Source organism: Aquarana catesbeiana, unplaced genomic scaffold, assembly GCF_042186555.1.
Source record: "Aquarana catesbeiana isolate 2022-GZ unplaced genomic scaffold, ASM4218655v1 unanchor232, whole genome shotgun sequence".
In the NCBI taxonomy this organism is placed as follows: domain Eukaryota; kingdom Metazoa; phylum Chordata; class Amphibia; order Anura; family Ranidae; genus Aquarana; species Aquarana catesbeiana.
Window position 1 is genome coordinate 893,146 of NW_027362660.1, and position 27,165 is coordinate 920,310.

The 27,165-nt window shown below is 47.4% G+C and overlaps 1 protein-coding gene across 1 annotated transcript in view; it reads right to left on the reverse strand.

Moving 5' to 3' along the window:
• The window catches only part of LOC141121791 (uncharacterized), a 428,955-nt gene that overhangs the window by 135,838 nt on the left and 265,952 nt on the right, over positions 1–27,165 (reverse strand). The window contains exons 10-18 of the mRNA XM_073611510.1: positions 11,899–12,042; positions 10,956–11,079; positions 10,742–10,839; positions 10,483–10,665; positions 10,198–10,404; positions 9,948–10,089; positions 7,950–8,791; positions 5,767–5,890; positions 5,110–5,457 (exon numbers count right to left, since the gene is read on the reverse strand). Of these exons, the coding sequence (XP_073467611.1) occupies positions 5,110–5,457; positions 5,767–5,890; positions 7,950–8,791; positions 9,948–10,089; positions 10,198–10,404; positions 10,483–10,665; positions 10,742–10,839; positions 10,956–11,079; positions 11,899–12,042 (2,212 nt within the window). The remainder of the gene's footprint in view (positions 1–5,109; positions 5,458–5,766; positions 5,891–7,949; positions 8,792–9,947; positions 10,090–10,197; positions 10,405–10,482; positions 10,666–10,741; positions 10,840–10,955; positions 11,080–11,898; positions 12,043–27,165) is intronic.

Here is a 27,165-nt window from a genome sequence, read left to right on the forward strand (position 1 = left end):
CTCAAGTGGTTAAAAGACCCACACCAAAGAACAAGGCGGACCTCTCCTTGCTCCTCATCAGCTGGGATCTCCAACCCCACTATACCTTCAGTCCTCTCAGAGACCTGCACTGAGAGGAATGAAGGTGTAGAATTAGGTGTCCCAAGCACTTGCGGGCAATCTGCTAGCAGTACACCTAAATCCGATTGTAGCAGGCAAATTTCCCTACCCCAGTTGCTAAACCGTCAAAAGAAATTCGGTCCCAGCCATCTACATGCTCAGCGGCTGAATGCTAGTTTGGCTAAATTGCTAGCACTCCAACTGCTGCCTTTTCAGCTGGTAGACTCTGCCCCCTTTTGAGAATTTATGGAATGTGCGGGACCTCAGTGGCAGGTTCCCAAACGCCATTTTTTTCTCAGAAGGCCATTCCGGCTCTCTACCGGCATTTGGAAGGCAATGTCTTGGCCTCGTTGGACAGGGTGGTCAGCGGTAAGGTGCATATTACCGCTGACTCATGGTCCAGCAGGCATGGACAGGGAAGTTACCTTTCTTTCACAACGCACTGGGTAACCCTGCTGGCATCTAGGAAGGATGCAGGACAGGGTGCAGTAATGTTGGAGCTTGTTCCACCACCATGCCTCCAAAATGCTGGTAGTGGTGATTCTGCCACACCTCTCTCCTCCACCCCCTCCTCTTCTTCTTCCTCTATGGCCTCTTCCTGTGCAGATTTGTCCTCGGAACCAGCGGTGCTCCATAGGGGTTCTAGGGGCTACGCAAGCACTCAGACAAAAAGATGCCATGCGGTGCTTGAGTTGGTCTGCTTATGGGGCATGAGCCACACTGGGGCAGAGATTCTGGCAGCTCTGCAGGGGCAGGTTCAGAGGTGGTTGACGCCATGCCAGCTTCAGCCAGGAATGGTGGTTTGCGACAATGGCACCAACCTCCTCTCCGCCCTCTGACATGGACACTTGACCCATGTTCCCTGTTTGGCTCACGTCCTTAATTTGGTGGTGCAGCGGTTCTTGTGCAGGTACCCGGGCTTACAGGATCTACTGAGGCAGGCCAGCAAAGTCTGTGGGCATTTTCACCAGTCATATAATGCCAGTGCTCGGCTGGCTGACCTTCAAAAGGAGTGAAAACTGCCCAAGAACCGCCATATCTGAGACATGCCCACCAGGTGGAACTCAACGTTGGCAATGCTGCAGCGTCTGCACACACAGCAGAGGGCCATCAATGAGTACCTGTATGGCATCAAGACAGGGTCAGGGGAGCTTGGCTTTTTTTCATCACGCCAGTGGCTAATAATCAAGGATGCATGCACTGTCCTGTCACTATTTGAGGAGGCCATGAGGATGGTGAGCAGTGACAGTGCATGCATCAGTGATACTGTCCCTCTTGTCTTCCTGTTGGAGCACACGCTGCATGGAATAATGGACAGGGCACTTACTTCTCAAGGCCCCCTTTATCCAAACAGTATTCCTGCAAGCATGCCTATCACACAGGAAGAGGGGGAGGATTTTGTCAGCATGGAGGTGGAGCCTGGCACTCAGCATCAGCAGCAGTCTTCAAGGGATCGTTTTCAGTCCTCAGAAACCCATGGACTTATACGTGGCTGGGAGGAGGTGGCTGCGGATCATGTCGTCCTTAGTGACCCAGAGGACTCCGGACCGAATGCCTCAGCAAACCTACTCTGCATGGCCTCCCTGATCCTGCAAAGCTTGCGAAAGGACCCTCGGATTCGTGGTATCAAGGAGAGGGATCAGTACTGGCTGGCAACCCTTCTTGATCCACGTTACAAGGGTAAGGTTGCGGAACTTATCCAACCTTCGCAGAGGGAGCATGGGATGAAACATCTTCGGGAGGCCTTGCAGAAAGGTTTGTGCAATGCGTTTCCAGAGCCTGGGAGGTTGCAATTTCCTGGTCCTCCTGGACAACGTGTTGCTGAGGCTTCGGTCAGTCACAAAAGGAGCGGTGGAGAAGGTGGCTGTCTGACCGATCAGACAATTTTTTAGTCCGCAGCCCCAAGGTCTGATCGGTTCCAGCAACCATCGCCAGCGTCTGATTTACATGGTGCAGGAATACCTTGGGGCAAGATCAGACTTGGAGACCTTTCCAACCAAAAATCTACTGGGTTACTGGGTCTTGAGGATGGATCACTGGCCAGAGCTTGCACAGTATGCAATTGAGCTACTGGCCTGTCCTGCATCCAGCGTTCTATCTGAACGCACATTCAGTGCTTCTGGAGGCTTTGTAACCTATCACAGAGTGCGCCTGTCCACGGACTCGGTTGATCGGTTCACCTTCATAAAAATTAATCAATCTTGGATCACCAGCTACCAAGCACCTGATGCTGATGTAACCGATTCATTTTTTTATGAATGTGAGATCCCTTGAAGACAGCCTATGCTGATGCTGAGTGACTATCCTGTTATGCTGAGTGACTATCCTATTCCTCCTCAATGGTCATGTTGATAGCTTCTAAGAACATTTTTGGTTCTGGGCACCACCACTAGTGCCTAAAGCCCAATTTTTGCTGTAATATTTAGCAGCAGGGCTTGTTCCTGCTCTTAACTAGAGTTTCTGTGAGGGGTTGCAGTGTTGTGGCACCAGCACCAGTGCCTAAAGCCCAATTTTTCTGCCCATGTTTAACAGGGGCATGCAATTACAATTTTTGCTGTAATATTTTGCAGCAGGGCTCATTCCTGCACTCAACTAGAGTATCTATGAGGGGCTGCAGTGTTGTGGCACCAGTGCCTAAAGCCCAATTTTTCTGCCCCTGTTTTACAATTTTTGATCGAATATTTCACAGCAGGGCCCGTTCCTGCGCCCACCAAGAGTAACTGTGAGGGCTTACAGTGTTGTGGCAACACCACACCACCACCAAAGGCCCAATTTTTCGGACCCTGTTCAACAGGGGCAAATAATTACAATTCTTGATATAATATTTCACAGCAGTGCCTGTTCCAGCACCCACCAAGAGTAACTGCGAGGGCTTACAGTGTTGTGGCGACACCACCACACCATCACCAAAGGCCCAATTTTTCTGACCGTGTTCAACAGGGGCATACAATTACAATTCTTGATATAATATTTCACAGCAGGGCCCGTTCCAGCACCCACTAAGAGACCTGTGAGGGCTTACAGTGTTTTGGTACCACCAACGCCTAAGGCCAAAATTTTTGCAGAGTATATAGGGCAGGCCGTATAGTATATACAGGAGTATATACAGGCGGTCCCCTACTTTCAAACATCCAACTTACAAACGGAGGGAGACAACAGGAAGTGAGAGCAAATCTACCCCTAGGAAGAGAAATTCTCTCCTTTAAGAGTTAAATATGGGAAAAAGGTGTCTCCACTGATGCTTTATTATCACCAATCCTTGTTTCCCTAAAAAACCCCAAATTTTCAAAATCCAGTTGTCATTGCGACAGAAAGTGAGGTGAAATCTTCTGAATAGGGGCACAGACAGCAAAACAAATGTTACAGGGGTGATGATAACCCTTCCCTATGTTATCCAAAAAGCTTAAAAATAGATTTTTTGGCTGGAGCTACACTTAAAAAATGTACCAGTTTAAAATTACAAACAGATTCTACTTAACAACAAACCTACAGTCCCTAACTTGTTTGGAGCGCCTGTATACTGCTGTTCAGAGTATATAGGGCCTGGGGGCCCCACGCCTTTTCTTTTTTTAATTTGGGTGTGGGGTTCCCCTTAATATCCATACAAGACCCAAAGGGCCTGGTAATGGGCTGGGGGGTTACCCATGCCGTTTTTTTCTCAATAATTTTTATCCATATTGCCAGGACCTGATATTACATTACAGCCGCAAGTTTTAAATGACTTTTATTTCTTTAGAAATGTCATTTTGTGCAGGGACTGTTCTAAACTCGGGAAACACGCACCACTTTACAGGCATACTATAGACACCCCCCAAGTACGATATTTAAAGGAATATTTCACTTTTATTTTTTCACTTTAAGCATCATTAAAAACACTGCTCCTGAAAAAACAGCAGTTTTTAAAACTTTCTTTTGCATTGATACATGTCCCCTGGGGCAGGACCCGGGTCCCCAAACCCTTTTTAGGACAATAACTTGTATATTAGCCTTTAAATTTTTTCTTTATTTCTCACGTTCGAGTCCCATAGACTTTAACGGTGTTCGAATGTTTGCGCAAACTTTCGGTCCGTTCGCATGTTCTGGATGCGAACCGTGGGGGTGTTCAGCTCATCCCTACTCACTCCACATGAATAAGCAGAGTGGGTGGAGTGATAGGATTTACCCACTCATTCATACTGCAGGAACCCAACATTGTCCCCCAGGAGGTGGGTCTCCTGCAGGCCAATAATGGCTAGATGGAATTTGCACAGACATGATGTGATCATGGTATGCTTTAGTGGATCATTAACCCCTCGGACATTCCAAGATACAAAAGATGTGGTAGACATAGCAGACATGTACATGAATATAAACAAGCATGCCCAGTGAATACTGGTATTCCGCTAACGGAAGAACCATGGTGGGCACTTCGACAACCTTGAGCATTCAGCAGTAAATGCCTTAAACATATCATGCCCTATAGGAGGGCTGCACATTGGGAAGACATAGCAAATAGGAGGTAGCCGGTATTGCACAACTACGCAGCAGAATTGAAACTGTAAAGGTAACTTAGTGCCCATCAATGCCATTTTTTGTAATTCCAATCAGGATGTCACCCTGCACCCTCCTGACGTCCGTGGTGGCGAAGGTCTTGTTCATTCTGATCCAACCAGACAGCTGCATCTTCGAAGAACTGGTTTTGACCTCTGGCTGTAACTTTCACCTTTGCCGGGAATAACATGGCATAGGATAACTGTAGCATTTTTTTTACATCTACGAATTTCGATTGTCTGAATTGCACCTATGCGTATTTATCCCGGAAGAATGATATTTTAGTGCCATTAAAGTGTATGGCCCCCTTTTCTGTGGCCAGGCTTAACATAACCTCCCGAGCCTTATAATTCAGGAGCTGGGCTAGTATTGATCTGGGTGGGTTGCCAGGTGGAAGAGGTCACAGGGGCACCCTGTGGGCCCTTTCCACAGTGTAGATTGTCGAGAAGGCCTCTTTGCCAAACACCTCTTGGAGCCAACCTTTGACAAATGCAGTGGGGTCCCTGCCCTCCATCTTCTCCGTGAGCCCCACTATACGGACATTGTTGCATCTCAGGCGGTTCTCTATGTCATCTGTTTTGTTAAGAGCCTGAAAGGCTTGCTGAGTAGCTATTCTCACATCCCTGGTGAGAGGGGGCATCTGATCCTCCATATCACTCACTCGGCCCTCAACAGCAGTGGTTCTCTCCCTGATCTTCTGGAGATCTTGACGGAGGAGTGACACTGTCTCCCTCGGCCCCCCAAACTTCTCTTTTAAATCATCCACTGAGGCAGTGGATTTGTGTACTGCATGCAGAATCTCACCAAGTGTGGTTTGAGAAGTTTCCTCTGCAGGCAGATCAAACAAATCAGGAATAGGATCAGGCACAGACTCCAGAGGCACTGTGTCATCTAGCTTGTCTGTATTTTCCCTGGGTGGAGTTTTTGGGTGTATTTCACACGCCACGGGCTTTTAAAAAAAAAAAGTCTGTCTTTTCCCTGGCTGCAGGCTCAGGAGTGTATGGCATGCTGTGCTGTAGCCAGGGGGGATCAGTGGAGCCAGACAGCTTCTGGGCATAATAGAGAATGTCTCTGGGCTGCTCTTTGGGCTTCGAGGGTTTGTTGAAATTACTCCCTGTTCAGTCTTCTTGTCATTACCTCGTGGTGTTCTCTGAGGCTGAGACTGCCAGGCACCATCTTGGATATCCTGGGCCGCCGCGACCACGGTATCCTCTTGGTTCAGCATCGGCTCAGATCCTCTAGCCAGGGGGTCCAGATGTATCTGGGAAGCAGGGGGCAGTTTTGTAGCCAAAATTCGGATGAAAACAGAGGCAAGGAGAATAGGAAGGATCACCAGTAGGAGCTCCATGGAGCATATCTGCTCACATGCCTCGTAAGGCCACGCCCCCCATCCAGAAATGTGTATTTGGCTTTTTTACCTGCTGAACTATTTATGACAGGCAATGAATCCGATACCATTATGCCGCGTACACACGTTCAGAATTCTCATCGGAAAAAGATATGATGACTTTTCCGACGGGATTCCGCTCAAGCTTGCCTTGCATACACACGGTCATGCAAAAGTTTGCTGAACTTCCGACCATCAAGAACGCGGTTTCGTACAACACTACGACGAGCCGAGAAAATGAAGTTCAATGCTTCCGAGCATGCGTCGAATTGTTTCCGAGCATGCGTAGGAATTTTGCGTGTCAGAATTGCTACAGACGATCGCATTTTGGGATAGGAAATTTTTCCGACCGATAATAAAGAACATGCTCTCAATCTTTTGCTGGCTGGAATTCGGCCAGCAAAAGTCCGATGGAGCATACACACGGTCGCATTTTCCGACGAAAAGCTCTCATCGGTCCTTTGCTGGCCGAATTTCCGATCGTGTGTATGCGGCATTAGCGAGGACGGATATCTGCTTGCTGTTATAAATACTTAAGCCTGGACTTGAAGGGTTTATGATGACTATTAGAGTCAGACTGGGATGTGTATTGTGTTAGGTTCAGGTAATGAGGTTTATGAGGACAAAATCAAAGGGTTGCCTGTCTGCCATGCTTTGTTGTGCTGTTGGTTGATTTGGATAAGAGGTTCTGCTCTGTCCTATCACTGGAATGATAAGGATGTGTTGGAATGCAGCTAAAAGTTTGTGAATTGCAGAAGATGTCCTCCTGGGTTTATGGAAAGCAGATCATTGCTGGTAGGTGTCTCCTATTCTACATCACACACAACATAAACATTTCCCAGCACACTTACCAGCCAGCCTGCAAAAAAAAAAACAAAACAAATTATCCTGTCTTAACAATTCACACTAAAAACAGAGGGTCTATTTGCACACATTTCAAATATATGTCCTCTGTATATATGCTCCTCTGTATACTGAGGTACTAACTCTATAGTCTTCAGAGTCTCCAGGTTGGAGGACATATAGCAGTGGGTAGATTAAGGGAAAGTTTGCCTGGAGGGGGGCCAACTCCTTCTTAAATGCATAGTGACACAATGGATGCCCAGCAAGAGCACAATGACAGCTGAGGGCATCCAGTGTTTCCCCCTGCCAAATTCTGCTGACAAGCTGTGCAGATGAGTGACAACCACACCAATCTATAACCAGCCTTTGCAGTAAGGTGCACATAGACATGCTTTACACATCAAATCAATTCAACTCATAAATTCTAAACAACATGGCTGCCCTGTTTCTTCTCAGAGTTTTTGGGGTGCCAAGTTCACATTATCATCACAACAAGCATTTCTCCAGATGTTACAAATGCTGGCCGCAGATTAACGTGGAATTTCCTATGATCATCAGCTCCATCTAGTGGCAATAATGAAGTATTTTTCCTGAAATATCTCCATTAGAAAAAAAAGTGGAATACCACATTATGGACATTAGCTGGAGCTGATGATCATAGAAAAATCACAATATAAAATAAATATGGCCAACATTCCTCACAGATGGGCAAATATTTGTCATATGTGTTCAAATACATTTTTTTTGAAAAATAGGTTTCTAAGTATTTGTGAAATCTTACACCACAAAATATACTCAGCCAATGAAAGGTAATGACTCCATTTTTATTTTTCTACTGCTATCAATGGCCAACACAGTACAACACTTCATCCATGTCTTTGGTGATCTCTAAACTCCTTATGAACTGTTTCTTACAGGATGAAGATCAGCCATGGAGTATATCTGAGGTGTATATCAGGGTGTGCTTCTTCCCTACATGAGAGCTGTGATGTCCAGCAACATTCATATAGAAGACATTTCCCACCCTTAAGACACTAATACACCTCAAGGGTTGTGTGGGATCCCTGATGTACAGGAAGACAGGACTTCAGTGAGGAACAATTTCCTTTCTCGGGACAGGAAAGTGGCTTCTCCCTGTGTGAGATCTCTGATGTCTGTAGAGATCTGACTTCTGTGAAAAACATTTCCCACACTGAGGACAGGAATACGGCTTCTCCCCCGTGTGAGATCTCTGATGTGTGTAAAGATGGGACTTCCGTGAAAAAAATTTTCCGCACTCAAGACAGGAATATGGCTTCTCGCCCGTGTGAGATCTCTGATGTACGGAAAGACTGGACTTCTGTAAAAAACATTTCCCGCACTCAGGACAGGTATATGGCTTCTCCCCCGTGTGAGATCTCTGATGTGTGTAAAGATAAGATTTCCGTGAAAAACATTTCCCACACTCAGGACAGGAATACGGCTTCTCCCCCGTGTGAGATCTCTGATGTTTGTAAAGATTGGACTTGTCTGAAAAACATTTTCCACACTCAGCACAGGAATATGGCTTCTCCCCTGTGTGACACCGTTGATGTGTGACAAGATCAGATTTTTGTACAAAACGTTTTCCACACTCAGGACAGGAATACGGCTTCTCCCCTGTGTGAGATCTTTTATGCACATCAAGATTGCATTTAGAATGGAAACACTTCCCGCATTCAGTACAGGAAAACCTCTTCTCTGTTGGAAGGACGGCACCGTCCCCCACAGTCTGAGGTTCCTCAGGATAAGAGGAATACGATGGTCCATCTACACTGTGTGGTGCCGGATGGACATTTGAGGTAGTCGGGTTTTCTCCTGGACTATACTGTGTGATGTCCTCATCTTCTACTTTACAGTCTGGAGACAAAGTGAGACAATCCTCTGAGGTTTTCCTCATCTCCCATCCATGTACTAAAATAGAGATAAAAAGATTATTACTAGACATGAGCTGATTGGTTCCCCTAAACCAGGACTCCTCCCACATCAGTCAGCTTTGTCTCTGAGGAACTTACAATTCCACCCTCGAGGTAACTAGTAAATGGGTCCTCTGCATCTCCTACCAGATCATTTCTTTATTCATTAACCTTACTCAGAGAGTGACAGTGATGAGGGGATTATAGGACGAGTGTCCCCACCCCCTCTACCATTCATTGCCATCTTCCCAACACAAGAAGTCCTGCACTTCCTTATTTAGTCCATGATTTAGTCATGAATAACAGCGGGGCTGAGCCCCACCAGAGGTCAGAGGGATGGGGGGAGAACAACCAAGATGAAGACTGGACTGATCCTGAAGACCACCATCATTGGGTTATTGACTCCTCCCTCATTATCACTTTTTGTTTAAGGTTCCAAAGTTTTTAGGATGTTATCACATGTAAAAGTCTGTGCTCCAATCAAATCATCAGATATAAATGTCCAGCTGGTAGAAAATGGTTGTAACAAAACAGGAATATGAACTGTACAACATATTGTATAAGATACAGCAGATAGGACTATATAGTATCAGAATGATGTAATGTACAATATAGAGTATATAGTGCAGGGGATAGGACTCATAATATTGGTATTCATTAATCAGTGGTAGATTCATTTTTTACTTGAGACAAGTTGCAGAGGTCCCACACCGCTGCCTCCCATCTCCTGAGACTGCACTCAGTGACTTGGGTCTGAGACTATACAGACATATCCCTCCACCCGGCACAGGCTGCAAATTACAGAGTAAGTAACACTGGAAGGATTGCTCTGTCAGACATCCTACTAGACCCGACCATGAGGAAGAAGGCCCACATCACATGCCCGGGTTGCCAAGGTCAATAATGCCCATGAATCAACATTTTGTGGCCAGCTGAACCCCAGAATCTCCCTAAATCCAGTCTAGATACATGCAATTTGTCTGCAGCACAGAGAAGGAAGATTATCTGAGAGAAATACAGGAATACAGGACAGGGAACACAGCTCAGGAAAGTGACCAGGGTATTACAGGCTGATATCACCCAGTCCTTTCCCTACTCTGGACCAATCAGTGAGCAGTATGGGTGGAGGAATGTATTAAGTGTTAATGACCCACCTGTGCTGATCTCTGTAGGAGTGTCCTCCTCTATTAACGTCCCCGTTATTCCATCCTCCTCCATAGACTGCTGATCATCCCTCACATACCTCTCTTCTTCTTCTGCTTTAACCTCAAATTCTATATCGATTGGATCTCCACTCTAAATCAAGAAAATGAGAGAAAATATCATATGTAAAATATAAGCTCACATGAAAAATCCACACATCATCTCCATAAGTTCACGTTCTAGATGCTCCGTCCCACCAACCTTGTAACAGTGAGGGATGGTGTGATCTTCCTGTGTGGAATCCCGGGAATACAGAGGACGGGGACATCTCTCTGGTGGGTTCCTGGTATTAGGTGGCTCCATCATATCCTTGTGTCCTTCTGAAAACTCCTCCATCACTCCATACTCCTCATCCTCCTCTTTATACTCTTCTTTAACATCAATATTATCATCCCCGAGGTTTCCATTCTGAATATATAATAAAACATTCATTGTTACAAACATGCTTTTTATAAATCAGAACTACCAATATTGTCAATCATCTACCTGATGATGGTGAGGGATGGTGTGACCTTCCTGTGTGGAATCCCAGGAATACAGAGGATGGGGACACTTGTCTGGTGGGTTCCTGGTATTAGGTGGCTCCATCACTCCATACTCCTCATCCTCCTCTTTATACTCTTCTTTAACATCAGTATTATAATCCCAGAGGTCTCCACTCTGAATAAACTGTATAATAAAACATTAATTGTATCAAACACAATTGTGTACAAATCATAACTATCAGTGATTGTTCTTCATCTACCTGATGATGGTGAGGGATGGTGTGACCTTCCTGTGTGGAATCCCGGGAATACAGAGGACGGGGACATCTCTCTGGTGGGTTCCCATTACTGGATCCATCTGTAGGAAACACACACACTGACTGAATACATTGTTTCTATGTGTTTATCAGATGATGGGGGATCTAGGTGGACCCTCCGTACTGCTCTCTCCTTTACAATAAAGTCTCCTCTTACCCGGTGATGTGAGGGGTGGCTGATTGTCCATCATGATGTCCTTGTAGAGATCCTTGTGTCCTTCTAAATACTCCCACTCCTCCATGGAGAAATAGACAGTGACATCCTGACACCTTATAGGAACCTGACACACACAATGATACAGTCACCATCCAGACACATCCCTTGTCTGTTACTGGATAATGTCCCAGAATTCCCAGCACCGCTCACCTCTCCTGTCAGCAGATTTCACGACTAGTAAAATTAAATTACATTCCCAGAATCCTCCTCACCTCTCCAGTCAGCTGTGTTTTAATAAAGCCCCACTTCATAAGGCATAAAGAATTCTGACATCATTACATAAAATACAGGATCAACTGTTCTGCTTGGGTTGTGAGGATGCAAAGGGTCTGCCCACATCCTAAGACTATCATAAAAAAGAAAAAAAGAGCTGGATGGAGGGACATTTGGAGGAGGAGCTCTGAGGTCAGTGTGATGTCATAGGATTCTCTGACTCTGGATCGAGGGACATTGGGAGGAGGAGCTAGCCTGTGAAGTCAGTATGATGTCATAGGATTGTCTGACTCTGGATGGTGGGACATTGGGAGGTAGAGCTGTGAGGTCAGTGTGATGTCATAGGACTGTCTGACTCTGAAAGGAGGGACATTAGTAGGAGAGACTGTGAGGTCAGTGTGATGTCATAGGATTGTCTGACTCTGGGTGGAGGGACAATGGGAGGAGGAGCTGTGACTCTGGTTTCTGTACACAGAATCATTTCTCCCGGGTGTGTCCCAACTCTCCTAAACTGAAAAATGGACTTCTGAAGGGGTTAATCTACATTTCCACACTATATATGTGTGTATCGTCATCTGCTGGAGATAAAAGACATCACAGTGACTATGGAGGAAGAGGACGGACATGACGGGGGGTTACTGGGTGTAAATAGAAAATAAGATCTTATTACCTCCTCTGCTGCCACTTTCAGCAATGTCTTCTCTCTACTTCCTCCTGACTCACCTCTCATCCGGAACTTCCTGTCTGTACTTGACATCACTTCCTGTTTGTACATGACATCACTTCCTGTCTGTATTCCATAGAGATTTCCTCCCTGGAAAAAAGTGAGATTACCACCTTGTGGAGCTCAGAGGAACTGCAGCCCTGAGAAACACGGTCTTGTGCTGTGTGTGTATATACTGTATATCCTTATAGATGGGTCATCTCCACTCCCACCAAGGGGGATAGGCATTTCCTTACCAGGGTTCCTCCAAAGTGGACCCACTTATTAAGAGGGTGATGAAGGTCTAGTGAGTGCACAATCTGAAAGTGAGAACCCAGAAAACACAGGATTGGTGTTTGGGGAAGGAGGTGTTTTGCACCCCCTATGCACGGCTTGCTGGAGCAAAAACTGAGATTTGGAGGAAGAAGCTCTGGAGGTTTTAGAGACATTTATTGGTGGTGATATAATTTTTTTAAGTATAAAAGACACATTGGATGGAAAAAGTATCCCACCTTCCTGGCATTGTCTGCTTGGATCCAGCGTATATAAAACAGCCCAGAACTTCTGGATGTTACCTTGGGAAACAAGATGCCGAAGACAACCAAGCGTGTCTATGTCTCTTCCCCAAAACGATCCGTGGGGATTCCTTAAAACGGGAAGAGAAAACTTCCTTACTCCAGAGCCAGACCCCTGAGCCTCAGCAATAGGGAAATCGCCAAAGACTGAGTCAACTTGTACCTTGAAGAACAAAGGCGAAGGGAGGCAATGCACATTTTGTATTTTTCTATGGAAAACTTGCATTTGAAACCGCCCTTAAAGTTTCAAGATGCATACCAGGTAATGCCACCAAGGGCTTTTGGATAGTGAACTGTTTGCCACCACAACTGGGGTAGCAACACCTTGACTCAGAAAACCTTCAGAGGATATGCAGAGGCCACAAGTGGAGAAAAGACGCTTCTTAACAAATAGAAAGGGAAAAAGACCATGCAATCTATACTTTAACCTTCTTCCCCTAGTAATGACAGGTGTTCAACTTCATTTGCATCTCCAATGCTGTTGACCTGGGCTACCTCAAAGAAAACCTGTCCCTGGAAGACCATGCAGGCTACTTCTGCCAACAGAGGACATGCTGTAGCAAGTTTCTTACTAGATCCTCTGGTTTCTTACCTCTCTTCTCTTGTTCTTCTCCACTTATAGTAAACTTGTCTACCGTAAAGAAAAATGGCCAGCATGGGGCAAAGCCTAAGGATGAACATAAAGTACCAGCTTATCCTCTCTGGTCTGTCTTGCCAGCAGCTGGCCGGCTCTCTGCTGAGGGAGGCTTAATGCAGTTGGTAGCAACAGTATTGAAATGCGGCTTGAGTTATTCACAATAACTTGGATTTGGTAACTTTACCCAGGCCAACAGCAATCTTTTGCGGCTATGATTAATGGACAGAAGAGCTTCTGTCGCCCTCTTTAAGGCGTTCTTGACACATTATTTACTTTATAAATGTGGCGTCACGCAGGATTCACAGCAATTCCATGCGACTAAGCATTATGAGCAGGAGAGCTTCTGTCCTGACACACTCTTCAGGTCATAGTGTTGGTGTTTGCAGTATGGAAAAGGATTTTCTATACCTCGGATTGGATTTCTGGTGCTTCTCTCACACATATTCCTGTCAGTTGGATAGGCTGGGCTACTTAGCCAAGGGAGAGGCCAGTTAGCACCCAAATGCACTCTTTTAGCAGCAAAATACATACCTCTCAACTTTTGAAGTTCACAATAAGGGACACCAGGCGGAAATGATCTGTGGCACGCTTAGCACACCGCAACAAAATGTGGGTGTAACCAACAGCTTATAGTGGGGGGGCTTAAGGAGTGTAAGTACAGGGGTCAGGAGGACAGGAGTCAATAGGCAAGGTACAGGGGTGAGCAGGACAGAGCACAGGAGTCAGTAGGGCAGGGTACAGGGGTCAGCAGGACGGAGGACAGGAGTCAGTAGGGCAGGGTACAGGGGTCAGCAGGACGGAGGACAGGAGTCAGTAGGGCAGGGTACAGGGGTCAGCAGGACAGATGACAGAAGTCAATAGGGCAGGGTATAGGGATCAGCAGGACAGAAGACAGAAGTCAGTAGGGCAAGGTACAGGGGTCAGCAGGACAGAGGACAGGAGTCAATAGGGCAGGGTACAGGATTTAGCAGGACAGAGCACAGGAGTCACTAGGGCAGGGTACAGGATTTAGCAGGACAGAGCACAGGAGTCACTAGGGCAGGGTACAGGATTTAGCAGGACAGAGCACAGGAGTCACTAGGGCAGGGTACAGGATTTAGCAGGACAGAGCACAGGAGTCACTAGGGCAGGGTACAGGGGTCAGTAGGACGGAGGACAGGAGTCAATAGGACAGGGTACAGAGGACAGAGGACAGGAGTCAATAGGAAAGGGTACAGAGGACAGAGGACAGGAGTCAATAGGGCAGGGTACAGGGATCAGCAGGGCAGAGGACAGGAATCAATAGGACAGGGTACACTGGTCAGCAGGATGGAGGACAGCAGTCGATAGGGCAGGGTACAGGGGGTCAGCAAGATGGAGGGCAGGAGTCAGTAGGGCAGGATACATGGGTCAGCAGGATGGAGGACAGTAGTCAGTGGGACAGGGTACAGGGGTCAGCAGGATGGATGACAGGAATCAGTAGGGCAGGATACAGGGGTCAGCAGGATGGAGGACAGGAATCAGTAGGGCAGGATACAGGGGTCAGCAGGACCAAGGACAAGAGTCAGTAGGGCAGGGTACATGAATCAGCAGGACGAGCACAGTAGTCAATGGGACAGGGTACAGGGGTCAGCAGGACAGAGGACAGGAGTCAATAGGGCAGGGTACAGGGGTCAGCAGGACAGAGGACAGGAGTCAATAGGGCAGGGTACAGGGGACAAAGGACAGGAGTCAATAGGGCAGGATACAGAAATCAGCAGGACAAGTACAAGAGTCAATAGGGCAGGGTACAGGGGTCAGCAGGACAGAGAGGATAGGAATCAATAGGGCAGGGTACACTGGTCAGAAGGATAGAAGACAGGAGTCAATAGGGCAGGGTACAGGGGTCAGCAGGACATAGGACAGGAGTAAATAGGGCAGGGTATAGGGATCAGCAGGATGCAGGAAAGGAGTCAGTAGGGCAGGATACAGGGGTCAGCAGGACCGAGGACAGAAGTCAGTAGGGCAGGGTACACTGGTCAGCAGGATGGGGGACAGCAGTCAATAGGGCTGGCTACAGGGGGTCAGCAAGATGGAGGACAGGAGTCAGTAGGGCAGGATACATGGGTCAGCAGGATGGAGGACAGGAGTCAGTGGGGCAGGGTACAGGAGTCTGCAGGAATGATGACAGGAGTCAGTAGGGCAGGTTACAGGGGTCAGCAGGACAGAGGACAGGAGTTGATAGGGCAGGGTATAGGAGTCAGCAGGATGGAGGACAGGAGTCAGTAGGGCAGGGTACAGGAGTCAGCAGGACGGAGGGCAGTGGTCAGTAGGGCAGGGTACAGTAGTCAGCAGGACGGAGGGCAGTGGTCAGTAGGGCAGGGTATAGGAGTCAGCAGGACGGAGGGCAGTGGTCAGTAGGGCAGGGTATAGGAGTCAGCAGGACGGAGGACAGGAGTCAGTAGGGCAGGGTATAGGAGTCAGCAGGACGGAGGGCAGTGGTCAGTAGGGCAGGGTATAGGAGTCAGCAGGACGGAGGACAGGAGTCAGTAGGGCAGGGTATAGGAGTCAGCAGGACGGAGGGCAGTGGTCAGTAGGGCAGGGTACAGGAGTCAGCAGGACTGAGGACAGTCGTCAGTAGGGCAGGGTATAGGAGTCAGCAGGACTGAGGACAGTCGTCAGTAGGGCAGGGTATAGGAGTCAGCAGGACGGAGGACAGGAGTCAGTAGGGCAGGGTACAGGAGTCAGCAGGACGGAGGACAGGAGTCAGTAGGGCAGGGTACAGGAGTCAGCAGGACGGAGGACAGGAGTCAGTAGGGCAGGATACAAGGGGTCAAATCCCCCCATTCTTCCTCTTAACCAAAATACCCCCACACCCTCCTAGAACACCCCCCCCCTCATTCCTCTCCCTAGCAAAAATACCCCTGCCCAAATTTACCTTCCCTGTGCAACCCCACCCCATTTACAAACCTATCTCCCTCCTGTCATTCCAGAGCTCCTCTATGCAGCACATGACACCATAGATCAGATTTTACACTGTATGATTACCGTCCCATCCACATTTCTTGCTGCCAGTAGATAAGCAGCTCTTGGAGGACACGGGGCGCTGATCATACAGTGTACAATCCAATCTATAGATCCCGTGTCACCTGCCATATGGAGGATCACTGGAATGACAGGAGAGAGCACAGCCGCTGTCACTTCTCTCAGAAGCAGGGCACAGGGGAGCAGCCCACCCCACCACCACCATAGATCTGAGCCTGACATGACTCCTCCCTGCCTCTCTCCCCCTGTCTGCATCACAGCCAAGGAGGAGTAGTCGCAAGCCCCTCTGTAGTGCACTGTGCAGCAGCCGGTATGTCTCACCACCAGCTGCCTGTCACATATACACAGCAGTGTGGGCCCAGGGACACCCTGCACAAGCCGCAGGTCGGGTGTTGGTGCCCTTACTAGTGCGTGCAAGTTAAGCTAAGTGCTGGAACTTGTTCACTCCGGGACTTAGAACAAATCCTGTTCTAAATCCGATGACCCTTACCTATACTGTAGGAACCATGTGGATCTTTGTTATGCAGTGAGCCCATAGTGCAGGGCAACTTGAACACTGGCATTAAGTCAGGTATAATAATAATGCCCCACTGAGAGATGAGCTAGGGCACATTAATCTGCTAGGTAGCAGGAAATGGCCCCTGATGCAGGTTTTGTGGCTATGGGTGTGCTGGTATGAAGTCCTATCCTATCTATAAGCCGCTGGGTCTTTAAACCCATGTTCCTCAACTCTTCTGCCTGTGTTTCGTCAGATATGGCGACCTGTCAGAATGTGTAACGGAAGTGACGTTCAGTTGCTGCCATCTTGCTACACCCCGCCCTCCTCCATAGTAAGGATTCACTGAGAAGGGGGAAAGCGGACATCTTGGTACACCCACTGGAGTTTTGCATTTTACACTTATTTTTAACAGTAAAGTGAGTTTATATAGTGAAATACAGTACTTAAAACTCAGTCTGGCTGATTAGATGTTGAATTTTAAAAGCAGTGGCAAGCCTGCTCATTTCATAGGTTTGCTAATCTAACAGAAGTTTGCTGCTTTTAAAAATTCAAAATCTAAACATTCAGACAGAGTTCTAAATACTGCATTTCACTATATAAACTCACTTTACTGTTAAAAATAAGTGTAAAATGCAAAACTCCAGTGGGTGTAACAAGATGTCCGCTTTCCCCCTTCTCAGTATATCCTTACTATTGAGGATTGCGGGGTGTAGCAAGATGGTGGTGACAGAACATAATTTCAGTTACACATTCTGACGGGTCGCCTAATCTGATGAAACACCTGCCTCCCACTCCTGGCAACCTTCTCACTGTGCCCATTTCCAAGATGGCTTCCAGGCAGTCTTGCCCAACTCCAAGATGCCCACTGGGGGAGTACTTGCCCAAACCAAAGATGGCCCCCAAGTGAGCTCCATCTACTTTACACGTTCCGCATAGTGCAGAATTCCCTTGAATGTAGACACAGCTTTCCCTTCCACAATTGCCACTAGAATGCCTACTGGAACATGGTGCAGCTGCAGCTCATCCGAGGGGAGAAGTAACACACAACCTATGAGGCCGTTCACAGATAAATTCCAAAAAAATTAGAAAACATACTTATCTTGGAAATGAAGTGTCACAGTTCCACGAATCCACTCACCTCTGAAAGGCAGGCTCCAGCTCTTCTGAGGAACCTTTAAGCCCTGGCTGCACTGCTGTATGTGGAGCTAGTTAGCACCCAATTTTTCACCCCAAAAGATCCACAGAAGGGACTCCCTGCCTTATCAGAGCATTTAGCATCCCAAGGTCAGGGACTGTGCTACAGGAGAGGCTGAACCTCACCGGAAAACCACCAAAGGTGGCAGGTAAGGGTTTCTTCTCTTCACACTGGCTGTGAGTTCCGTGAAATGGGCTGTTGTGTGGGTGTTAACTCTTTATAGCTATGCACTGGTCTTGTGGGCGGGGGGTACTACCACATGTATGCTGTCATGGAGACACCAGGAAAGGTGAATCTCACATTGTGTAACACCTTTTATTAAAAGGAAATACTAAAAACTGCACTCACCGAAGAACAGATGTGACACAACGCTTGTATAACCAATACCAAGAAGTGATGTCACCGGAACCGGAAGTTGTGGAACACACAGTACTTCCCAGTATTGGTTATACAAGCGTTGTGTCACATCTGTTCTTCAGTGAGTGCAGTTTTTAGTATTCCCTTTTAATAAAAGGTGTTACACGATGTGGGATTCCCCTTCCTCTACTCCCTGAGTGTGTATGAAGAGGCGGAGCTCTGAGTGTATGAAGAGGCGGAGCCCTGAGTGTGTATGAAGAGGTGGAGCTCTGAGTGTGTATGAAGAGGCGGAGCTCTGAGTGTGTATGAAGAGGCGGAGCTCTGAGTGTGTATGAAGAGGTGGAGCCCTGAGTGTGTATGAAGAGGTGGAGCTCTGAGTGTGTATGAAGAGGCGGAGCTCTGAGTGTGCATAAAGGGGCGGAGCTCTGAGTGTGTATGAAAAAGGGGCGGAGCCCTGAGTGTGTATGAAGAGGCGGAGCTCTGAGCGTGTATGAAGAGGCGGAGCTCTGAGCGTGTATGAAGAGGCGGAGCTCTGAGTGTGTATGAAGAGGCGGAGCTCTGAGTGTGCATAAAGGGGCGGAGCTCTGAGTGTGTATGAAGAGGTGGAGCTCTGAGTGTGTATGAAGAGGCAGAGCTCTGAGTGTATGAAGAGGCGGAGCCCTGAGTGTGTATGAAGAGGTGGAGCTCTGAGTGTGTATGAAGAGGCGGAGCTCTGAGTGTGCATAAAGGGGCGGAGCTCTGAGTGTGTATGAAAAAGGGGCGGAGCCCTGAGTGTGTATGAAGAGGCGGAGCTCTGAGCGTGTATGAAGAGGCGGAGCTCTGAGTGTGTATGAAGAGGCGGAGCTCTGAGTGTGTATGAAGAGGCGGAGCCCTGAGTGTGTATGAAGAGGTGGAGCTCTGAGTGTGTATGAAGAGGCGGAGCTCTGAGTGTGCATAAAGGGGCGGAGCTCTGAGTGTGTATGAAAAAGGGGCGGAGCCCTGAGTGTGTATGAAGAGGCGGAGCTCTGAGCGTGTATGAAGAGGCGGAGCTCTGAGCGTGTATGAAGAGGCGGAGCTCTGAGTGTGTATGAAGAGGCGGAGCTCTGAGTGTGCATAAAGGGGCGGAGCTCTGAGTGTGTATGAAGAGGTGGAGCTCTGAGTGTGTATGAAGAGGCGGAGCTCTGAGTGTGCATAAAGGGGCGGAGCTCTGAGTGTGTATGAAAAAGGGGCGGAGCCCTGAGTGTGTATGAAGAGGCGGAGCTCTGAGCGTGATGAAGAGGCGGAGCTCTGAGCGTGTATGAAGAGGCGGAGCTCTGAGCGTGTATGAAGGGGCGGAGCTCTGAGCGTGTATGAAGGGGCAGAGCTCTGAGTGTGTATGAAGGGACGGAGCTCTGAGTGTGTATGAAGGGGCGGAGCTCTGAGTGTTTATGAAGAGGCGGAGCTCTGAGTGTGTATGAAGAGGCGGAGCTCTGAGCGTGTATGAAGGGGCAGAGCTCTGAGTGTGTATGAAGGGATGGAGCTCTGAGTGTGTATGAAGAGGCGGAGCTCTGAGTGTGTATGAAGGGGCGGAGCTCTGAGTGTGTATGAAGAGGCGGAGCTCTGAGTGTGTATGAAGAGGCGGAGCTCCTGCTGGAACAGCGGTTGGAGGAGGAGTCTAGGAGGGAGATGACAGAAGATGCAGCAGACTTGCAGGAGTGAGCGAGGAGGATCCAGTTCCTTTGCCATCGGAGGTGAGGAGAGTGTGAAGGATGTTGGTGACTCTGGTAGATGAAAAGCTGGGAGTCATATTGCTCTGGTGAGTGGGGAAGCACTACTAAGGGGGCGCCCTCACCATCACGTGTGTAAGAGGTGGAAGAAGGCGTGGCTACACTACAGCTGGCACAGTTTGGAGCACCGAGAACTTTACACCTTATCAACTTTTCATTGATTGGTGGATTTATTTTTAGCAAAATAAGTTCATTGAAGTAGATGCAAAGTGGAAGCAGTGGACTTGCAGAGAACACTATATTGAGCACAAAATATTGTATGATTACATGAATTTGCACAGATTTTACTTTATTTAACATAGCAGCAAATACTATAAGATTAAAGAAGTAGCTGCAAAGTGGAAGCAGTGGATCTGCAGAGAACAGCATCTTGAGCACAAAGCACTTGATGTTGTATATGAATTTGCACATGGATCAGTTTACTTAACCACTTGCCGAACAGCCGCCGTCATACTGACAGGTCGGCTCGTTCCCACGAATCGCCGTAGCTGTACATCAGCTCCTTTAAGAGCCATAGCAGGGGGAGCCGATGCACATGGGCGACGGCCGCGATGTCCCCCAGCGACCCAAGATCGTGGGAAAGAGAGCCAGAACAGGGATCTGTCAATGTAAACAGACAGCTCCCCGTTCTGACAGAGGAGTAGAGAGAGATCTGCAGTGCCTAGTGATTAGGAACAGCGATCTCTCTATTCCTCCAGTCAGTCCCATCCTCCCACAGTTAGAAACACCTCCCAGGGAACACATTTAACCCCTTGATCTCACCCTAGTGTTAACCCCTTCCCTGCCAGTGACTTTTACAGAGTAATCAGTGCGTTTTTATAGCACTGATCGCTGTATAAATGTCAATGATCCCAAAATTGTCATAAGTGTCCGATCTGTCCACCGCAATGTCGCAGTCCCTCTAAAAATCACTGATCACTGCCATTACTAGTAAAAAAAAAAAAAAAATAAATAATAAAAATGCCATAAATACATCCCCTATTTCGTAGATGGTATAACTTTTGCGCAAACCAATCAATATACACTTATTATGATTTTTTTTACCAAACATATGTAGAAGAATACATATTGCGGCAGAAGGCTCCAGGCCCACTGAATTTACTGAAAGACTCCTAACAGAGGTGTTCAGGACTGAGACCGCAGCCCGGGCCAAGCCTTACGTCAAATATGAAGATACCAAGTTGCAGTTCTTCCCCTCGATTATTCTCAGGAAATTCAGCAAAGGCGTAAGTCCTTTACAGAAGTACCCAAGAGGCTGAGGGAAAAAGGCATCCGTTTCAGTCTACTCTACCCCAGCAGGATGAGAATCACAGATGGAGACCATACATGCTTCTTTGACAACCCAGAGGCTGCATCAGCTTGGCAGGACACCCGCTGACACCCACCCGAACACCACACAAGTACTTTACATATCTTGCTGCCTGCCCCAATTTTGTGGACATCTGAAATGTCCCCCTCCGCACTACTCCTCACTCCCCAGGCTAAATGAGCTGACTCTCCTAAGACCTGCCAATTTCCCACACCCATACCTCCTGACTTCCCCTCCTGGCTCCATAGCTCTGACATCTCCCCATGTACCCCTATTGCTCCTGCTCACTCACCTCCCCCTGGACTCCACAAGTGCCTGCTGCTACTAGCAGGCAGCACCCCCCCCCCCCCAACCTTAGGGAACCTGGTACAATGTGTAGTGCTGTTGCTGTCTTGTACCTGCTTGTCCTCCCGGAGAACTGCAAGTATTAACACATAGCATTGAACTGTTGCTAGTTAAAGTTTAAAGGTGTTAAGTTTCTTTTTTTGGATATAGGCCCGATCTGAACATTCAAAAGTTTTCATGGATGTCCTCAGATAAGGGCAGGATTGACACCTTGCTGTCACCACGAGTATTGTTTATTTTATGTGTCTATGTGCATGTTATTTTGTTTGTTTGGTTATTCACTGGTCATGACTCTACCTGGTAAAGGCCCCCTGGGTTCTTGCTGCTCCTGAGATGTACTCATAGGCTGGATATGCTCCTCCTTCCTCTCTTCCCTTTGCAAGTACACCATGACTGCCCGGTATACCCCTAAGTTTAACATAGTACCCTGGAATGTTCGGGGGCTCAATTCCAAATTTAAAAGAACGGTGCTCTTCAAATACCTCAAACTACACTCCCCACATATGGTGTTGTCAGTGGCATAGCGTGGGTTGTCAGCGCCCGGGGCAAGGCAAGTAATTTGCGCCCCCTAACCTGTGGACTTTTAGCACTCCCCGAGTCCTGTCCCTAACCAGTACTAACCAACCTGATTCCTATACTGACCACTACACTCTACTGTCCACTACACTGACCACTATACTACACTGACTACTATACTGTCCACTACACTATACTGCTCAGTACACTGACCGCTATACTGTCCACTACACTATACTGCCCACTATACTGCCCATTACATTATACTGACCACTATACTGTCCACTACACTATACTGCCCACTACACTGACCGCTATACTGTCCACTACACTATACTGTCCACTACACTGACCACTATACTGTCCACTACACTATACTGCCCACTACACTACCCACTACACTATACTGTCCACTATACTGACCTCTATACTGTCCACTACACTATCCACTATACTGACCACTACATTGACCACTACATTGTCCACTAAACTGTCCACTATACTATCCTGTCCGCTATACTTACCACTACACTATACTGTCCACTACACTATACTGCCCACTATACTGCCCACTACACTATACTGACCACTATACTGTCCACTACACTATACTGCCCACTACACTAACCGCTATACTGTCCACTACACTGCCCACTACACTATACTGTCCACTATACTGTCCACTACACTATACTGTCCACTACACTATACTGTCCACTATACTGCCCACTACACTATACTGTCCACTACACTATACTGACCACTATACTGTCCACTACACTATACTGCCCACTACACTGCCCACTACACTATACTGACCACTATACTGTCCACTACACTATACTGCCCACTACACTGACCGCTATACTGTCCACTACACTGCCCACTACACTATACTGTCCACTATACTGTCCACTATACTATACTGTCCACTATACTGCCCACTACACTATACTGACCACTATACTGTCCACTACACTATACTGCCCACTACACTATACTGTCCACTACACTATACTGCCCACTACACTATACTGCCCACTGTACTGTCCACTACACTATACTGCCCACTACACTATACTATCCACTACACTGTCCACTATACTGACCACTATATTGTCCACTACACTATACTGACCACTATACTGTCCACTATACTATACTGACCACTATACTGTCCACTACACTATACTGTCCACTACACTGACCACTATACTATACTGTCCACTACACTGACCACTATACTATACTGTCCACTATACTGCACTGACTACTTTACTGTCCACTACACTATCCTACCTACAGTATTTCTATACTGACCACTACACTGCATGACTCTAGGTGCTCTTCTACTCACTCTCTCTCTGGTTGGCTGCTCCCTCCTCCCAGACTGTGTCCCCCCCCCCCCCCCGGGCCAGCAACACGACTCTCATCACGAGGGAGTCTCACCTTTTCTTCTTTGTTTTCCATCGGTCCGGAGGGGAGCAGGAGGAGGAGACAGCGGCGGCTCACAATCTTGAATTTTCGTGTCCCCCGCGCTCCGCCATGTGCAGTCTCCGGCGCCTTGTGATTGGGTGTATGGGGTCATGTGCGGCGGCGGGGCTGGCCTGTTAACGATCGCGCTTGCTCCTGGAGTCCCGCCTCTGCACATGACCCCATTTACCCAATCACAGGGTGACGGAGACTAAACATGTGCAGAGGCGGGACTCCAGGATGTACCGCGATCTAGGACAGGCCAGCCGCGCCGCCGCACATGACCCCATACGGCCAATCACAGGGCGCCGGAGACTGAACATGGCGGCCAGAGCGTGGGGACACAGGGCAGTGAATTTAGGAGGAGGCAGCCAGCATTGCGCCCCCCTAAATGTTGCGCCCGGGGCAACGGCCCTCTCCGCACCCCCCACGCTACGCCACTGGGTGTTGTTACAGGAAATGCATCTCATGGGCAGCAAACTCCTAGCATTAAAAAAGCCATGGATCCAGAGAGCCTTTCATGCCTCCTATTCTACATATGCCAGGGGGGGTCACAATACTAATCAGCAAATCTATCCCATGTGTGATGGAACAGATCCACACTGCCCACCAGGGCAAATATGTGATAATATTGTTCACTGTATAGGGCACCCAATATATAGTGGTAAATGTATTACATAGTATTACATAGTAGGTGAGGTTAAAAAAAGACACAAGTCCATCAAGTCCAACCTATGTGTGTGATTATGTGTCAGTATTACATTATATATCCCTGTATGTATACATCCCTCCTCCCTTTTCACCATCTACTCTATACACCAGTGGTCATCAACCCTGTCCTCAGGGCCCACTAACAGGCCAGGTTTTATGTATTACCTTGGGGGAGATGCTGACTAGAATACTGCAATCACTGAGCAGCAAATGATATCACCTGTGATGTATTAAACCTGGCCTGTTAGTGAGCCCTGAGGACAGGGTTTATGACCACTGCTATACACCATTCTGGAGAGGGTCACCTCGTACTGTCCTGCAAGGCTGTTGCTTATGGGCGATTTTAATGCCATCCTAGCCCCTGACTTGGACAGGCCCCCAAATATTTTTCCACAAATTTAACATTAAAACGATAGCTCAGATAATCTCCAATCAATCCCTGGCCCCGCTCTCCACATTGACCTCTGATTTCAGTGTCCCACAGTCCTACTTTTTTCATTTCCTTCAACTCTCCCATGCCTTCAGCCGTCAATTCTCCCGCTCTCCTCCCCAGCTGGTTCAGCCTGCATTGGAGGACCTCCACAGATCAAACTGTGTAAAGAAACCCACGTCTCAGCTATACTCTTACCTAATAATCACCTCCCTCTCAACTCTGGAAAAACTTAGATCTAAATGGTCTCAGGACATCCCGGACTTTGACAACGACGATTGGGACCACATATGGCACTTTCCTTTTAGCTCCCTTGTCTCACTAAGAGATCATCTGATCCGATTCAAGATGGTCCACCGTGCATACTTTACTCCCTACAGACTACACAAAATGAATCCCGACTCCCCCCCTGGGTGTTGGCATTGTGGGGGGACCCCGGGGGACTTTACCCACATCTTTTGGACTTGCCCAGCTATCATCGGGTACTGGAAGGAGATATTAGCTTTCATGACTCAAATCACCACACCATTACAACAGTCTGGCAATTTGCATGCTGGGCTTGATATAACAATTAATCCCTACGGTAGCAAGACGCACTCTGGTAGGTTTGCTCCTATTCTACGCCCGCAAAGTCAAATATGACAAGGTCTGGTCCAAATGGCTAGCAGACCACTCTACAGCCTCCAAAGCCCCTAACTAAACTGGATGTCCAGGATACTTCATACCAGTTGCCAGTTGTATAATGCTTCAAACTTTCCTGTCTAGATCTGTACATCCAAGACTGGCGCAGATTCACAACCCCAGGAACCAGTCTGCTGTACCCACTATAACGACCATATTTCTTGATCTGTTTTGTATAATTGTACACCAGATGACATGTCCCTTGCATGGGTCACCCAGATACCTTTAATGATCAATGTATGTTCTGTTTTTTTTTCACTTTTGAGTGTTCTGAAAATCAATAAACAGATTTTTCACAAAAAAAAAAATCGCTGATCACTGCCATTACTAGTAAAAAAGCATAAAATAATAAAAAATGCCATAAATCTATCCCCTATTTCATAGACGGTATAACTTTTGAGCAAACCAATCAATATACGTTTCTTGTGATTTTTTTTGTTTACCAAACAGATGTAGAAGAATAAATATTGGCCTAAACTGATGAAGAAATTTGTTTTCTTACCTTTTTTTTTGGATATTTATTATAGCAAAAAGTACTTGGCCACATTCATCTTTCCCTCGATTGCAACCAGTCGTCCTGTCCCTGCAGCTGAAAAACACCCCCACAGCATGATGCTGTCACCACCATGCTTCACTGTTGGGGCTGTATTGGACAGGTGATGAGCAGTGCCTGGTTTTCTCCACACATACTGCTTAGAATTAAGGCCAAAAGTTCTATCATGGACTCCTAAGACCAGAGAATCTTATTTCTCACCATCTTGGAGTCCTTCAGGTGTTTTTTTAGCAAACTCCATGCGGGCTTTCATGTGTCTTGCACTGAGGAGAGGCTTCCGTCGCCACTCTGCCATAAAGCACCTGTGGAGGGCTGCAGTGATGGTTGACTTTCTACAACTTTCTCCCATCTCCCGACTGCATCTCTGGAGCTCAGCCACAGTGATCTTTGGGTTCTTCTTTACCTCTCTCACAAAGGCTCTTCTCCCCCGATAGCTCAGTTTGGCCGGACGGCCAGCTCTAGGAAGGTTACAGAAATATAGTATCGGTGCAGAGTGGTACTGCGGATACTTATGGAGTATTCTGTGCCATGTCCTATGGTTAGATAGAATAGAAAAGAAGCCCACACATTTCTTTTCTATTCCAGCTCTAGGAAGGGTTCTGGTCGTCCCAAACCTCTTCCATTTAAGGATTATGGAGACCACTGTGCTCTTAGGAACCCTAAGTGCAGCAGAAATTTTTTTGTAACCTTGGCCAGATCTGTGCCTTGCCACAATTCTGTCTCTGAGCTCTTCAGGCAGTTCCTTTGACCTCACGATTCTCATTTGCTCTGACATGCACTGTGAGCTGTAAGGTCTTATATAGACAGGTGTGTGGCTTTCCTAACCAAGTCCAATCAGTATAATCAAACACAGCTGGACTCAAATGAAGGTGTAGAACCATCTCAAGGTTGATAGGAAGAAATGGACAGCACCTGAGTTAAATATATGAGTGTCACAGCAAAGGGTCTGAATACTTAGGACCATGTGATATTTCAGTTTTTCTTTTTTAATAAATCTGCAAAAATGTGAACAATTCTGTGTTTTTCTGTCAATATGGGGTGCTGTGTGTACACTAATGAGGAAAAAATGAACTTAAATGATTTTAGCAAATGGCTGCAATATAACAAAGAGTGAAAACTTTAAGGGGGTCTTTCTTTCTGTCCCCACTGTATACAGAAAGGCTGGGTATACAGAGAGTCTGTTTTTTTTACAGAGATGCTTGGTA